A 15,485-nucleotide genomic window follows, 5' to 3' on the forward strand; every position below is an offset into this window, starting at 1 on the left:
TAAGAATCGATCGGAAGCACAAGAATGGGACCTGAAAATGCAGACAGTAGAGAATAGAGAAAACTCTGAATAAAAGGTTAATCAAACAGAACAAAAGGTCCAGGAGTGAATCAAACAAGCGGTGAGTGATCAAAACCAAAGCAAATGGTGTTCTCCTCCTGGGTGACCCTGTCACCCTTTTGAAAGCTCAGGTTACCGCTGGCAAAGACAAATTTATCTAACGCTGGAAAGCCAGCGTTAACACAAATCCTATGTTGACCCAGTGAGGTGAAACCTGGTGTCTCTCTGAAGAGCTCTTGGTCAAGCAGGGGTTTCACCTCTGCTTGGTGGACGAGAGACACGTGTAATACGTCCACCTCTGGTGCCTCTACTGTCGTGATGGTGTCCTCCTTCTGCACAGAGCAGACCAAAAGCCGCTTGTGCACCATATCCTATCACACCTGGAACTCCGTCAACACACGTTTACTGATTTCATATAGTCCATTGCCATTTAGTCACCAACTGGCTTGCATGCAGCAACAGTACTTTTTGGCCGGGATAAAAGACCCGCTGTTAAGATTTAGTTTGACAAAGACCCGAATGCAGACAGGAAACAGCCAACTAAGTCTCAAAAGGCTTTATTGAAAACAAAAGAAGCCACGAGCGCTGCGGGGGGAAATCACACTCAGCACAGGGAAAAAATCCTGCTCGTTCCTTCTCCAAAGGAGGGAGGCATGGTGACCTTGAGCAGCGAATGAGACATGATTACAAATCTTAAATCTCGGTAAAGGGTAAGAACTGACAAAACAATCCCACACTGGTGAACAGGAGCCCAGGGCCTAAATAGCCAGCTGATTAACAATTGGCCGCAGGTATGACTGTCACCAGCCACAGCTGCAGGAAAGTGGCTCCACCAGGGCCCCTGGAGAAAGAGAGGAACAGAGCAGGAACAAGGAAAACAACCATCAAAGCACACCAAGACAAACACCCCGTCCTATAATTTGCTAACACAGCAGGATCCAGTGATGGTTTTTTAAGCAACGGCTTAATCACTGCCACCTTGTAGGACTGGGGTACATAACCTGTCACTAAAGAACAATTGATCTGGTCCAGGATAGAACTGCCTATCATTGGCAAAACATCCTCCAACAGGTGTGTTGGGATGGGACATGTAGTGGACTCTGATTTCTGAATTAGCGAAGATGCCTCAGAAAAATATATAGGGGTAAAGGAGTTTAAGGGCTCGTTGGAGAACCTGTATGTTCCGACAGTCAGCACATCTGGTGATGGTCCAGTTGTTGGGATGGCCTGGTTAGCTTTCTCTTTGATAGCTAGAACTTTATCAGTGAAGAAGCTCATAAGGTCTTCACAACTAAGGGAGGAAGGGATACGTGGATCTAAAACACTGTGATCACAGTTCAGCAAAGGGCATGTGTTCCTCTCTTCTCCACTTTACAATGTTGCTGCTGTCTTTCTCCTGCCACTGAGCGGCTGACGTTAATATAACACCTTGATGAACAGTCTTAAGCCCCGAGCTCTTGTTTGATATGCAATTTTTATTTCTCTTTGCTATTTGGACTTATTGGAACCTGATAAGTATAAAAACTAAGCATCATCTTTTGACATGATGTAGTTTTAGAGAAAAATTATGGCCACATATGTGTACACTCGGTCTGAATTTCCATAAAGCACAATAAAATCAATAATAAAGTTTTTGTGTAATAGAATGAAAAACTCTTTATTTGAATCCTGAATACAGGTTAGACTGTAATGACAATAATAACACATTATTGATAACACATACAAACATAGTTTTAAACATGTTTTAAACATCACAGCCCAAAAAACAAAACAAAATAACACGTCATATGTCTGTCACATCTATGTATGAAATTCTACGTAACAGTTGCGCTCGGTTTGCAAGCACAAGAACACCTTGCAGGTCACACAAAGCACTCGGGTTCTCCCTGTGCAGCCTGCCGCTCTGCATCGTGCTGCATTCTTCATGCTGATCATCTCTGAGAGATGTGCATTAGCCCTCCTGCGGACAGACACATGGGGCACTGCCATCACTGGACGTTTTTTCCTGGACGCCCTCCCTCTGACAGCTCTGGAAACTCTGCATCATCTTCTTGACTGTGATGCTGGGCCAAGAAGGTCCTGGCCACTTCCATGCGAAACTCCAGGAACTGCATGATGCTCTTCCTTGGTGCACCACATGTTGTCAGATCTTTGCGATAGAGTAGCCAGCTGTTGGCTAAAGCCAGATCTGTGAAGTGCATTAGCATCCTCATTGTCCACTTCTTAGTACGGCTGCTCATGCGATAATAACTGATCATTCTGTCGATCAAGTCAACTCCACCCATCTTGAGGTTGTACTCCCGGACAATGCTTGGTCAGGAGACAGACACATATTTTTTCCGTTTCTTGTCCCAGCGCTGGCAGATGTCTTCAGGTTGTGTACCATGAACAGCAGATATCATGAGAACTGGTTTCTTGTCAAACCACTTCACGACACACAACTGTCCATCTTCAGTAGAAACTTCTTTTGAAGTACCTCTTCCTGCATTTTGCATGATTTTATCAGTAGGTAACTTCTGCACTGCTGCAGTGACCCGGTTCTTCATTACTGTACCAGTCATGTACAGCTCCTTCTTCAGCATTTGCTCCGCACCTTGGATTCTTGTGAAGAGCCGGTCACAATACACTTTTGTGCCACGATGCAGAGTTTGACACAGATGAGCCATGACTAAACTTCCCAAACCCAGACCCTCTGGTTCTTCGACCTGCTCACGCAATGCAGCTGAACCTTGATAAAGATCAAAGTCCAGCACAATGCCATCTGTTGTGGCACAAACAAAGTTCTTTATGCCAACAGGGTTCGGCTTCATTGGCAAATACCGCCTACATGGACAGGCTCCTGTGAAAGGAAACATCTGTTCATCAATCCATACACATTCAGGCCGAGTCTGAGACCTGCAGCCTTGCAAAATCCTATCCAGAAAAGGTTGCACCTTCCAGAATTTGTCACGCTTCCTCAGGTCTTAGGTCATCATCAATCAGGACTTTTAATGATTGCCTCAGCTTGAAGAATCTGTCCCGAGTGAATCTGTCAGTGATAGAAGTGACTCTGAGGGATTTGGACCAGTACATTCTCATTTTTGGGTATGGGACACAGGACAACAGAATACAGGCACCAACAAAATAGTAAATCTCATCGACTGATGTTTTGAATAGGTCCCCACTCCTACTCAGTGACACAGTGTTAGTGCAATCTGCTATCGTTTTCATTAAATCTCGATCTATATACTGTTCTAAATAGTTCAGTGGGGTCCAGCTATTTCGGTCATGCTCAGTTTCATCCTCATTCTCAAACTCTACAAGGTTTGGCATCAATGGAGCTGCCCTCCAGCGCATTCCACGTCCTGCACAAAAAGAATCAAAATACAAATTGTGCTTATTGTGAAGTGACTCACACAAGCAATTCACTGAGGTATTGGTACATAACATAGTTGAATCTGAGTGAACATTTATATGAAATTTTAGGATTTGCCTTCAAGGCATGCCAAAATAAGAACCATTATTATTATTACCTTTATAAGATTGTCCCTGAGGGCTTGGTCCTGTTGTTGGCTCTTCTGGACCATCATTTGAGCCATCAGCCTCAATATGCCGAGTTTGACAGCTACTTCTGGGAGTGTGGGATCTGGCAGCGCCATAGCCTGAAACTGTACCTGTCCCTGAATGTCAACAAGTGTTGCGAATTGGCATTTTGCTAGAAACATTGAATGGTGCTGTACCTTTATGTATTCCTCTAAAACATTTACTTAGCCCTGAAGCCCTAAAATAAACAAATATCCACTAAGTCTTGGCTAACCATTATCTTCACCACGGAGACGTTTATGTACCCCTCAGTGGGCTGTGGAATGGGGTACTCATCACCACTGCTCTCATCCTCACTGCTGCTTTGCTCCTGAGGTTGGGGTTGATAATTGGCATCCAGGATGTCATCATCATTGTCAGACAAATTTTCTAAATCTGACGTGTCTCCATCCATTGCACTGAGTAATTCCAGTGCTCTTTGCAGAGAAAAACGCTCTGGAAATAAAATTATTGGTTTGTGAGGATATAGAGATTTGAAGAGTGAGAGTATTTTGGCAAGTTTCATGGCGAGTACCACCAATAAGCGATGTTCTAGAGTTTGTGAGGACAAATAACTGTTCTGCTTCTGTGAAAAATCATTCCAAATCAAACATAAGACAAATGACAAACCATTATCTTTATCTTTTAGAGTAAGGGGGGAGTATCTGCATATTTTATTGTAATGGGAATATAATCATTATTTGGTATGAATGAACAAAACACCTGGATGACCACACAATAGCGTCATGGGATTGAAACAGTGCCAGTGCTTCAGTCATGCTCTTTGGAGGTTTCTACGGCTTCGGTTGTCCACCAGATGTCCCCATCACTGAAGTCTCGAAGCTTTGAATCTTTTTCGACACAATTGTTAGGAAAGTGGTGAAGCCTCAGTGCTTCGTGAGGCTTCACTTACCCACCCCTAAAAATAACATTTTCGGTCCCTCTGTACACATATGTGTACATCGTGTTTAGCAGCATATTACATCGTTACTTTTACTAAACTTTGTCAAATTTGCATGCCATAGCAAACTTACAATGCTTATATGCAAATCTAAACAAGAATAAGCCATTAAATTTGTCTGGACTTCTTACCTGGTCGATATTTGTGTTTGGAGTGGCTACCTGAATTTTCGAATGTGCTCTCCACCATTTTGAATTTTCACCGTATAGTGTAGTACTCTTCTGACACAACAAGGAGGTGGTGTAAGTATCCACATATGTGGCCATTAGGCCCCAGTTAAGCAGAATTAATTACTGTGGTAATCTAGCCCAAAATGTGATGTCCACACATGTGGACGCGGGGTCTTAAGAGACGCTACATTTAACCCATATGTACCCTTAAGTTTTGCCCATAAAACCTTTAAAACAAAAACTAAACAGTTAATTAAAATAAGAGCTGTTAATTACAATACAGCCTCGAGTGGGCTTTGAGATTTGGATTTTCCCTCCATTTTGTCATTTTCCATTGAAGTCTATGGGGGAGAGGAGAGTCTACTATCACACAGTTTTCTATTGTTAAATTTACCAGTACTTCATAAAATGACAATGGGTGACAGAGGGATTGTGGGTAAAGGGATATCATGTCTTTGATCTTTGAACATGATAGACAAATATATTAAAAAAAAAAACCTTTGGTGCTTTGGTATGAAAGGACAGAGTCTAACATAGGTCATTTTATTCAGTATTTGTGAGGATTGGGGTAATAGAGAAACCGGTCTACAATTTGACATTACATGTTTGCCAGGAGGTTTTAAAATAGGAATAACTTTGGCTCTTTCATTCTGCTTGGAAATATTCTGGTTTATAGAGTCATAACAAACATTCTACTCAGCACTACACAAAAGATGGCATACGGGTAATTTTGATCAATTCAATTATTTGGCAAGGAAATTTACATTGGCTAAAAATAAAATGTCTGGCCTTGTAGAGAGGTTTTTGGCAAAATGGTGGATCTGATTGACTTTCTCTGTAACGAGTTTTTTAGGGTCTGAGCATTGGACAAGTTATGTTTTTATTATATACCCTTACCCATGCACAAAAAATCAAGACAATTCGCACACACATGAGGCGTGGTGAAAAGTTTGATATTGCTGTTTGGAAATGAACATGAAATAATTTTGTTTTGAGAATAGAGTGACAACAGATATAGGTAGACAAAATTGGCAGACAAGATCTACAAAAAATGTGACCCATGTCCCCAAATCAACCAGAAGTCCTGTATATCCCATTTTTTGCTGTTCTACTGCAGCTTTATGAATGAAGCAGCTTATAAAGTTTCTGCAACAAAACTAGAAATTATGGGTTATTTTAATGGTGTAAGGTGAGAAATATCAGGCATCTTATATCTTTGGATACAGTTGTTAGGTTGGCTTAGTCCTTTGGTAAATGGAGCACTGTGCAGTGAGGGTAAGCTTAAGGTGATCAATGATACTGAAGACAACCTTAATAAATTGCCTGTTATGCTGGATAATTAATAATGACTACAACTTGTCATGAGATAAGTGTTTCCCTAGAGTTTCTGTCCTCCATTTTGATTGAAAAGGAGACTTCTCTTAATCTTTTTTCTCCTCTCTTCCAACATATCAGCTACCAACATTGCTGTCCATATCCATCCACATACGAGGACAACATCGTGGAAATTGGAAACATACTCTATTCCAGACAAACCAATTATCAGGTGCAGTCCATTCTGGGAGAGGGTTCATTTGGCAAAGTAGTCAAATGTATAAGACTGAAAGACAACAAGACTGTGGCAGTCAAAGTCATAAAGAAAAAAGGAGATTACTATGATCGTGTAGAGAAGGAAGTATGTAATAGCAACTTTTGTTCCTATTTGCCCTTGTATATGGTTTAATTAAGGTGAACCTTGACATTTGTCTCCTTAGATACAAGCCCTGCTAAAGCTCAAAAGTCTGGATCCGGAAATATGCAACATTGTCAAGATTCATGCAGCCTTTTTTGACAGAGGATATTTCTGTTTTGTCTTTGAATACCTGGACAAAAGTCTCTTTGACTTCATGGCGGAGAACAATTTTCGTCCTCTGCCTCTAAAAGCAATCAGATTTATTGTCCAACAGGTAAGTCTCGCTGCACTTCCTTTTTTATTAATAGCCCTTTGATCTAATTCTGAAAATGTTTTATTCACTTAAAGCTTGCAATTGCACTTCAATCTCTGAGGAGCGTGGGACTAGCACATTGTGACATAAAGCTGGACAATATTATGCTAGTGGACCATGAAAAGCAGCCTTTCAAAATCAAACTCATCGACTTTGGCGTTGCCAGGGTTGCATCCAGTATACCACAGGGCTCAGTTATACAGGTTCTCTGTTACAGGTAATTATTTTTACAAATGTTTAAAATCATGAAAGTCTATAAATAACCAACTGTAAAAAGCAAATTAACACCCTTTTATAGGTCTCCAGAGGTCCTTTTGGGTCTTCCTTTGACAGAGGCTGTCGACATGTGGACTCTGGGCTGTTTGGCTGGAATGTTACATCTTGGGAATCGGCTGTTTGATGGGGACAATGAGTTTGATGTGGTAAGTATATTTGTAGTATTTGTAGTTTACTTCATTCCTTTCTTCGAACTTTTCTGCAACATAAACTTTTTTTGGTGAATATTGTGATGTGGTGTTTTCTTTACCCACAGATGAGGTACATAGTGGAGCTATTCGGTCAACCGCCAAATCGAATGCTGGATGCAGGGAAAAAAACAAAGCAATACTTTAAGAAAAGCGTGTGCCCATGGAATCGATCATGGAAACTAAAGGTATCTGTGGTAGTTTGTCTAAGATATTTCTTACCGTCTCTCATTTTTTCCCAAATTAATAGGTAGGAATGTTTATTTTATTGTCCTTAACTCATTTTCTGTTATCTGTTTAGACAGGCTACAGTAGAGGAGGACATTTGCTTCTGGATTCTTTGGATGACATTTTAAGCGTATGTTTTTCCAGTTTTAATTTGTTTATCACATCAATGGAACAACACTTTCTCAATAGCATAAAGAATATATTTACAGGGTAATTAACTACTTTAATTTTTTTTTTTGTTCCAGGCCTTCCCTAATAAAGGCAGCGAAAATCCAGAACTTAGTCGTTTTGTTAACATGTTAAAAAAAATGCTTGACCTTGATCCTGCTACGCGCATTACCCCAGCTCAACTGTTGCAACATAGTTTTCTCACAAACACTGAGTAAGTCTACACAAAGATCATTCATTTCAGTCCTAAAAGCCTTGATTTATCCATTTGAAAAAATTGCAGGATCTCAGATAATTATTTAAGTCAAGTATTTGTTGTCTTGAAGGGTGGGGACAACCTCTAAAGAGCCAGAGGTTACTGCCATCAAGGAAAAAGGACAGACTTTACAGTCACATTGTGAAAACCCCCAGCAGAACAAAGAGAGCCATTTAAAAACAGGGTGGAAAAGAACTCATTGCTCTAAAGATGATGACCCAACCTTTCACGACTCCAAGCGGCCTAAAATTCAGTTAAAGGTGACACCACGAAAGGACACACAAATAAATGCTGGGAGTTCCATTGTTCCAAGGCTGCCTGATGGGATGGATGGTGGGCCTCATTGCTCCACCTCGATGGCCGTGCCCAGGATCAGCCAAAAAGCTTTGAAAAGAAGAAGGCAATACAGAAGCAGTAAAGGAGAGAAAAATTAACAGACTCCCTGAACAAATATGTTTGGGGTACAGTCCCATCTGGTCTTTCAATTGCATATTCACCCTGAATTATAATAAAGGAAGCTGATTTCATTATGTTAAACAGTAGTTTCTGTTTTTTCAAGACCATAAAGTGTTTACAAAAAATCAAACAATAAATTGGCACATTCAAATAAATATACCGTATTTTCACTACTATAAGGCGCACCTAAAACACTGAGATTTTCTAAAAAATCGACAGTGCACCCTATAATATGGAGCACCTTGTGTGTGGACTAAGTTCCAAAATCTGTTGTGCGCCTTTGGTGGGTGCACTACGGTAAACGCTCCGGTAATCGATTAGCGACACACCTACGCGTAAGGATCCCCTAAACTGGCGCCGGTCAAGCGAGACGCGTCTGAATGAGGCTTACTTTAAACTGCAGGCCATCGAATATGTGGCTGAAAATGGCAATCGAGCAATCTTAGTGTTTTTGCTTTATGAGGAGGCGGCATCTGTCCATACGTGCAAGGACAACTGTTGCGCAGCGGCTGCCGGCGGATTACCAGGAGAGGGTGGCCATCTTCCCTAACCCTAACCCTAACCAGGAGAGGGTGGTCATCTTCTGCACCTACTGCCGCGACAAGATAACCGCGCCCAGCCACATCACCAACATGGATGAGATCCCTCCGAATTTTAACATCCCTTTGACCCACAAAATGGAGTAAAAGGGACCAGCACGGTGGCGATACGCACAATGGGGCACGAGAAGTCGTCGTTCACCGTGGTTCTCGGCTGCCACGGAAACGGACAGAGTGCTGGATGACGGAGGGCGAACACTCCTTCACAAAGACTATGAGGCAGCGGCGGGCAAGTTATGCCACCATATGCGGGTGGATTGTGAACGCATGAGCTATGATACCGTCTTCATGTATTGTAAGAGCTTTCACAAAACGCTGAACCGGAACCGGTCGGTGAGTCTAATTCAGATGATTAAGAAGAGGAATTTGGGATGTTGGACATTGAAATAGTGCAGCTGTTTAATTCAGATACAGAAGAAGAAAACTTTGATGGTTTTGTGGCGGAAGAATTCATATTTTGTTCAATAAATGTGTTGAAACTCACTGTTTTACTTCTGTTGCCATTTTTTACTGTATGTTTCAGAATGCGCCTAATAATACGGTGCGCCTTATGTATGTTATAAATACAGAAATAGCACTCATAACTGAGACTGCGCCTATTAAAACAGTGCGCCTTACGGTCGTGAAAATATGGTAAATAAATATGTATATACATATATTTGGAATTAGTGGAAATATGTAGAGGCAAATGTGTACAAATTAAAACAAATATGTATCTTTCTACTCCTCTAGATGGAGAAGAGATTTCAAATAATGTCTTCCTTTGTAGCTAAACAAGACGCTCACTCAGAGAGAAGCTGTCTAACCCTGAAAATCACTCATCGGAAAGTGTGCAGCTTGTTAAAGATGGATGTGGTTAAAATATGTATTAAGTGGCTAACAAAATCTATTTCTGATAAAAAATATTACTAATAGTTTTAATGTTTAATATTTAATGTCTAATGCCTTAATTCTGAAAGAAGACTCCATGTACAGTATGTGTATTGTTAGTTTTGCTGCTGACTGTCTTGCCCAAGGAGAGGCAAACCGGGGGGGTCACAGAAAAGATTGATAGTCTCATTGAGATTCTTCATCTAAATGGGACTAACCTGGTTAACTTAAGGGTAACTAAAAAAAATGTCACCAGTTCTCAATAGCCCAGCACTGGTATGGGTTTCTTTCTACGTATATATATGCAGTGTGCAGGCTTTTGAAGAGAGGCCGAGCTAAATTAAATATTGTACAAAGGCTCAAGAAGAATAGAGACACCAGACCTGGTATTCCCAATAGGATCCAAAGTATGTCTGGGCCATTTAAACCCTTGATGGAGATGCTGCACATCAGTTTACTGCTCCATCTAATTATATCATCATAATCATCATCTTTTAATGTGTGTTAAGGACCCATGTCTATGCTTTATCAGCAGCAGCAGCAGCAGCTAAACAGCAGGCTTTTGCGGCAGTCTGGGACAGTGGTTGGAGTGGCTTTGCTTTTATTGCTTAGTCCTACAAGGAAAACTTGTCTGCTGGGTCTCCTTGCCAACTATTTGTATGACCAGAGCGTGCCTCAGTTGTCCGTCATTTTGTGGGCCAGAGGTTGCGCACAAAAATTTAACATGGCAAGAAATGGAACTTTGACAGCAATATCTTCCTGGTTTGCCTTGATCTCTCCAATTGCATCAAGGCTGTCACAGCTGATGCCGGCCGGGAGTGAATTAGCAACTCTTCCAAGCACGATCAGGAGGTCTCCTCACTGCTATGCTTTACCATTATACCACCCTCGATTTGTGCATGGGAAGTAGGCAATCACAACCTCAGCATCCACCAGTGGCAGATTCTCACAGCTGCAATCTTGAACCTGTTCCAGTGGAGATCCCTGTTAACAGCCAGTCTCTACGGTCGCCACAAGATGCGACTTCAAAGTTCTAAATGCTTTAGCTGTTTCAGACATTATTATTATCTAGCTGTCTGTAGAGGAAACAGCAGCAAAAACACGGGAGCATGACGCTTTAGAGATTTAGCTGGACTTTCCAACTTAAGAATAAAGGCTATTTATCAAACTTCTCAAGCGTAAGAATCAGTCTTAGTCCCCCAGACCTCCAAGGGTCTCTTAAGTGGTTGGTATTTGCCAGTAGAAGTTGGTTTTGATGTAGGAGAGCTGCACTTCCACTTGTGTTTTTATTCTTTACCATTACGGTACATAGATGGTGAGAGGCAGTGGAAGGCTTAAGAAGCGTTTCTTTTTGATTCGCAACATCTTCTCGTGGATGTTTTTTCCTTGTCATGGATTGTAAGCGTTTGGCTGTACTTCAATAATCAGCTTCTTTTCCTCAATTAACTTGACATAAAAAGTCTGTTGTCTTTTCTCCAGTTTGATTTTCTTTCGGATTCCATGTGGTTTCAGTTTGGTGGACTGTGGCCGCAGCATATAGATCCGCTCAATTAACAGTTTCAAGTGAGTTGTCGAATTCAATTATTGAAAAAAATAAAGGAAGGTTTATATTAGATTCAATATGATTGTCAATATATGTACACAATATATCTACATATATATATATACACTCCCCTTGTCCATTTAAGTATTCACTGAGGTATTTCTAAGATAAGTGACTGGTCCTCCTGGAAATTCCATAACTCTGCTCTGAGACCAACAATTAAGATTCAGTCTTACCCAAGTGTGACGCTTGATGACTTTTGGGCAGTGGCGGGCCGTGCATTTCACACCTAGGCCTTCAGTAGTGCTCCGTCTGAATCAATCCAAGCCTCAGTAACTATTTTATGGCTATAAAACCTCTACTGCAGGTACAGCTGCGACACACATAAAAAAAAGCATCAAAAATAACCTGATAAAATTGCAATGTTATTTAGGAATATAGCAACATTTTACTCACCAAAAATCCTGATTATTTGTACACAAAATCCATCCTCCTTTCTTTCCTCAAGAAGATTTCAATTACTCTGTTGTGCAGATTATCCGTGCGTTTCAGTTCCATCAAGAAGTCCTTTTTTTATCGCCATCGAAGCTAATGCTGAAAGTCGAGCCTGCCCCATCGTATTTCTGGCGTAGGTTTTAATTCGCTTTAGGGCTGAGAATGTCCGTTCAACAGAAGCAGTAGACACGGGGATGGTCACCGCCAAACACAAAAATGTGTATAGGTTCGGCAAGTCAAATTTACAAATCCAGTGTGGCTCCAAACACCATGTCGATCAGTGGCAAATAACAAGCATTCCCAGCAAGACAATTAGCAGCGTTCCTCGGAGCCTGTGAGCCCGGAGTACCGCTCGTAGTTAGTGGACTGAAAGTGGCGGACAAATCCTTTTCCCGGTTGTGACAGGCTTGCTAACTTCGGAGTTGCCCGACCTTGCTTAACAATGTCCAGCTTTTCTTGAAAAGTCCATCTTGAAAATGGCGTTGACAGTAAATCAGCGACCAAATCCATTTCTTCTCCTACTTCAGCCATTGTGGGTTGACAAAACAGCTATTAAATCAACACAACAATATCTTTGCTTGTGCAGCTCCCTACAGATGCAGTTTGCTAGCTCTGGCTCGTGCGCTCTCTCACTGTCCAATCAAAGCGTGTGAATACACTGACGTTTCCGTACGTCTGCTAGAAGGCCTAGGTGTCGCCGACTCAAAATCTGATTGGCTGAAGCAACAGTTTGATTGACATTTATTTTATGCTACAGCAGAACTAATTGTGAAGGCCTCCAGGCAGATTTCTTTGACCCTGGCAACAAATAAAGGCTGAAATGTGATTGGTTAAATGCTTAAATATGAAAATACACGTCTGGAAGCAGCGCAACCAGGCTAGCAATGAAAGGAAGCAGACAGACCATTTGGAATTATTTAATACGTATTCATGGACAAAATACAATTAACATCAGTCTGTGATTCAGATATTTTTAGGCCAGCAGAGAAGGCCTTGCAGGCCCTGACAGCCAACCACTGCTTTTGGGTGTAGCTTTCAGTGAAGCTTTTCCCCAGACTCTAAGAATTCTAAGAAGCTTGATAAATACAGGCCCAGATCATTTCAGGATCAAATTTGGGATGATTTCAATTATGTTTCTATTTAACTGAGCAAAGCTGAGCACATCTGATTACAACTCACATGTTACATTTGTTCTTTGTTTAGCTTCTCCAAGTGCAACTTATCTGAGATCAACTGTGAGTATCTGGCCTCAGCCCTGACGTCCAACCCGATCCACCCGTCCCACCTGAGAGACCTGGACCTGAGTCAAAACGAACTGCGGGATTCAGGAGTGAAGCTTCTCTGTTCTGGACTGGAGAGTCCGAACTGTAAACTGGAGGCTCTCGAGTCAGTTCAAGTGTCTCTCACTCATTTAAAGCTTAAACGGTTTTCATTGTTTTTGTCTCAGCTCAGAGAATCAAGGCAGGTATTCACAGATTATCAGAGGCACTCAGAGAGCTCCTAAATTATACTAGAACTTCCTGGATTCTGGACTTGGTTTACCCTGTTGGCCGAGAAGTTGTGGATGTCACTAAGAGCTAATTTAAGGATTCTCTTCACACTTGTATTCCTTTCTCTCTTTAGTTGGCCACAACTAATGTTTAATCAAACATTTAGAACCAAATTGACACAAATACCACATAAAATCATATCACTGAACACATGACTTTTACAAAATGTAAAATTTCTTTGGTGTTCTCGTTGTTTTAAAAGGTATACACCAAAAGCCAAATATTGATGCCAGAGAAAAGACCATATTAAGTTCAGTCACTGCTTGAATCCTTTACTGATGCCTGTTCCTGTCCCAGTCACTGAAAATGCAGCTTTGTCTATGTTTTTTGTCTATTATTTGTCAGTAATGAGACATATATATATATATTTACAACATTTCCTAAACTGTTTCTTATTCTCTCCAGCAGGTATCAGATTTACAATCACTGACTGTATCAATTTCCCTAACCCTCCTGTCAATAATTGGCTGGCTGCTATGCTGACTTTTTTTTTATACAAAAATTACTTTTCTATGAAAAATTGCAATATATAGTGGTGAATTTAAACACACACACACACACACACACACACACACACACACACACACACACACACACACACACACTGATTACACTATCTGGTTTATTCTAACCCTAGTTGGGCGGCGCAATATCGCCCTCTTTTGGCCAGCTGCCGCTACCGAACCCCCGCATCTGAGGAACCTGGACCTGAGTCAGAACAACCTGCAGGATTCAGGAGTGAAACTTCTTTGTGACTTTCTGCAGAATCCACTCTGTGATCTGGAGACTCTCAGGTTAGTTCCTGTATCTCTACAATCTGACTGGTTAACTTATGTTTCTTTGTTTTTTGGGTTTTTTTTTTTGTTTGATTTGCTGCAACTTAAGTATCAGCTGTGATGAAATGAACCTGTTTCCTTTGACCTCTCTTCATTTTGAGCCAATGCAGATTATCAGAGATGAGCTGTGATTTCCTGGCCTCACCTCTGAGTCCAACCCGTCCCATCTGAGAAGACTGGACCTCAGTGACAACCCGCAGCTGCTCTTCAGTTTGAGTGGCTGTTTTTTATCAGACATTAGCTGTGACTCTCTGGCCTCAGCTCTGAAGTCCAACTTCTCCCATCTGAGGGTTCTGGACCTGAGTCAGAACAGGTCGGAGTTTTCACAAATGAAGCTTGTGTCTCATATTATGAAGTCTCTAAACAACCCAAGGTTATTGTATAACATGAGCCACTAGCTTCACATTATCAGACCCGATTTGGATCAAATGTTTCCTGTTTGACTCTAATGATTGAAGCTCTGACTGAGGAATGTTGACAAGCTAGGGCCAAAATACTCCACAACGAAGCTCTCTGTGACAGGATCCAGTGTCCCCTGGTCTGCAAAGAGGCCACTGACTGGTTTAGTTCCCTTCGAATGCCACCACTGTCAAGAACACCTTTCAAAAATTGGTCAGGAAATAAGACTGGTGAATTAGGGAGACCAGCAGGTGCGTGCCGGATTAACCGGGCCATGAGGCCCATGGGAGCCAAGGAAAACAGCTGTAATGTTTCTTCACCCTGCTGCCTCCTTGAAAAGAAGGTTTCTGTAAGAGGTCTATGATGGGAAACCCATAAACAGAGACATGTATCAACAGGAAAAAGATAAGACAGGCGGCAGGGCTTGTGCTCAGTGGAGCTTTGCTCAGTGGAATGAGGAAGTCAACCCAAAAAATGTTCGTGTCCCCTGTCTCTGAGGAGAAATCCGGGGTTTCTGAGCTGCACCCAAAGGCTGCCCTTAGGGTCCCTGGTGGAGAAATGGTCTCGAGTGGATCACTAGAGAGATGTTGGCCAGCAGGATCCTTCTCCAAACACCAAAAGATGGCGAGCCCAGACGGTTTGAAAGAAACTGTGAGACACAAATTGAGATCAAATCTGGAGAGTTTCTGCTGGGAAATGCGGCCTTGGAGGAGTTGACTGATGGTTGATCAAAGTGGGTGCTGGATATTTGGACTCTACAGCCATGGTCAGCTCAGATGGATTGGTTGCTCATACCGAAAGTCTTATGGCAGAAGGTAAGCGTGTCACCATCTACACCAAGTTATGCCATAATAATAATATTAATAATAATTTCTCTTCTTTAT

At 41.7% G+C, this 15,485-nt stretch overlaps 1 protein-coding gene and 1 long non-coding RNA gene across 5 annotated transcripts; one reads left to right on the top strand and one right to left on the bottom strand.

Annotated features, from left to right (window-relative positions):
- Positions 1-692: 692 nt before the first annotated feature.
- Positions 693-12,427, bottom strand: LOC130537607 (uncharacterized). The gene is made up of 5 exons (XR_008953659.1): positions 11,778-12,427; positions 11,558-11,694; positions 3,888-4,077; positions 3,573-3,719; positions 693-3,404 (listed from the first exon to the last, which is right to left on the bottom strand). It is a non-coding gene; the product is annotated as an uncharacterized LOC130537607 (long non-coding RNA).
- On the top strand, positions 6,527-9,391 carry LOC130537604 (homeodomain-interacting protein kinase 3-like). 4 transcript variants are annotated; one of them, XM_057054517.1, is made up of 7 exons: positions 6,527-6,698; positions 6,773-6,954; positions 7,036-7,159; positions 7,270-7,389; positions 7,503-7,559; positions 7,675-7,811; positions 7,924-9,391. In XM_057054517.1, the coding sequence occupies exons 1-7, from the start codon at positions 6,639-6,641 to the stop codon at positions 8,285-8,287; spliced, it is 1,044 nt and encodes a 347-aa protein (XP_056910497.1). In that variant the 5' UTR covers positions 6,527-6,638; the 3' UTR covers positions 8,288-9,391. The 4 variants fall into 4 exon arrangements, with proteins under 4 accessions (XP_056910497.1, XP_056910498.1, XP_056910499.1 ...); XM_057054518.1 differs by having other exon boundaries at positions 7,036-7,156; XM_057054519.1 differs by having other exon boundaries at positions 6,773-6,931; positions 7,015-7,159.
- Positions 12,428-15,485: the final 3,058 nt, after the last annotated feature.

This window comes from Takifugu flavidus, chromosome 14, assembly GCF_003711565.1.
Source record: "Takifugu flavidus isolate HTHZ2018 chromosome 14, ASM371156v2, whole genome shotgun sequence".
Lineage (NCBI taxonomy): Eukaryota > Metazoa > Chordata > Actinopteri > Tetraodontiformes > Tetraodontidae > Takifugu > Takifugu flavidus.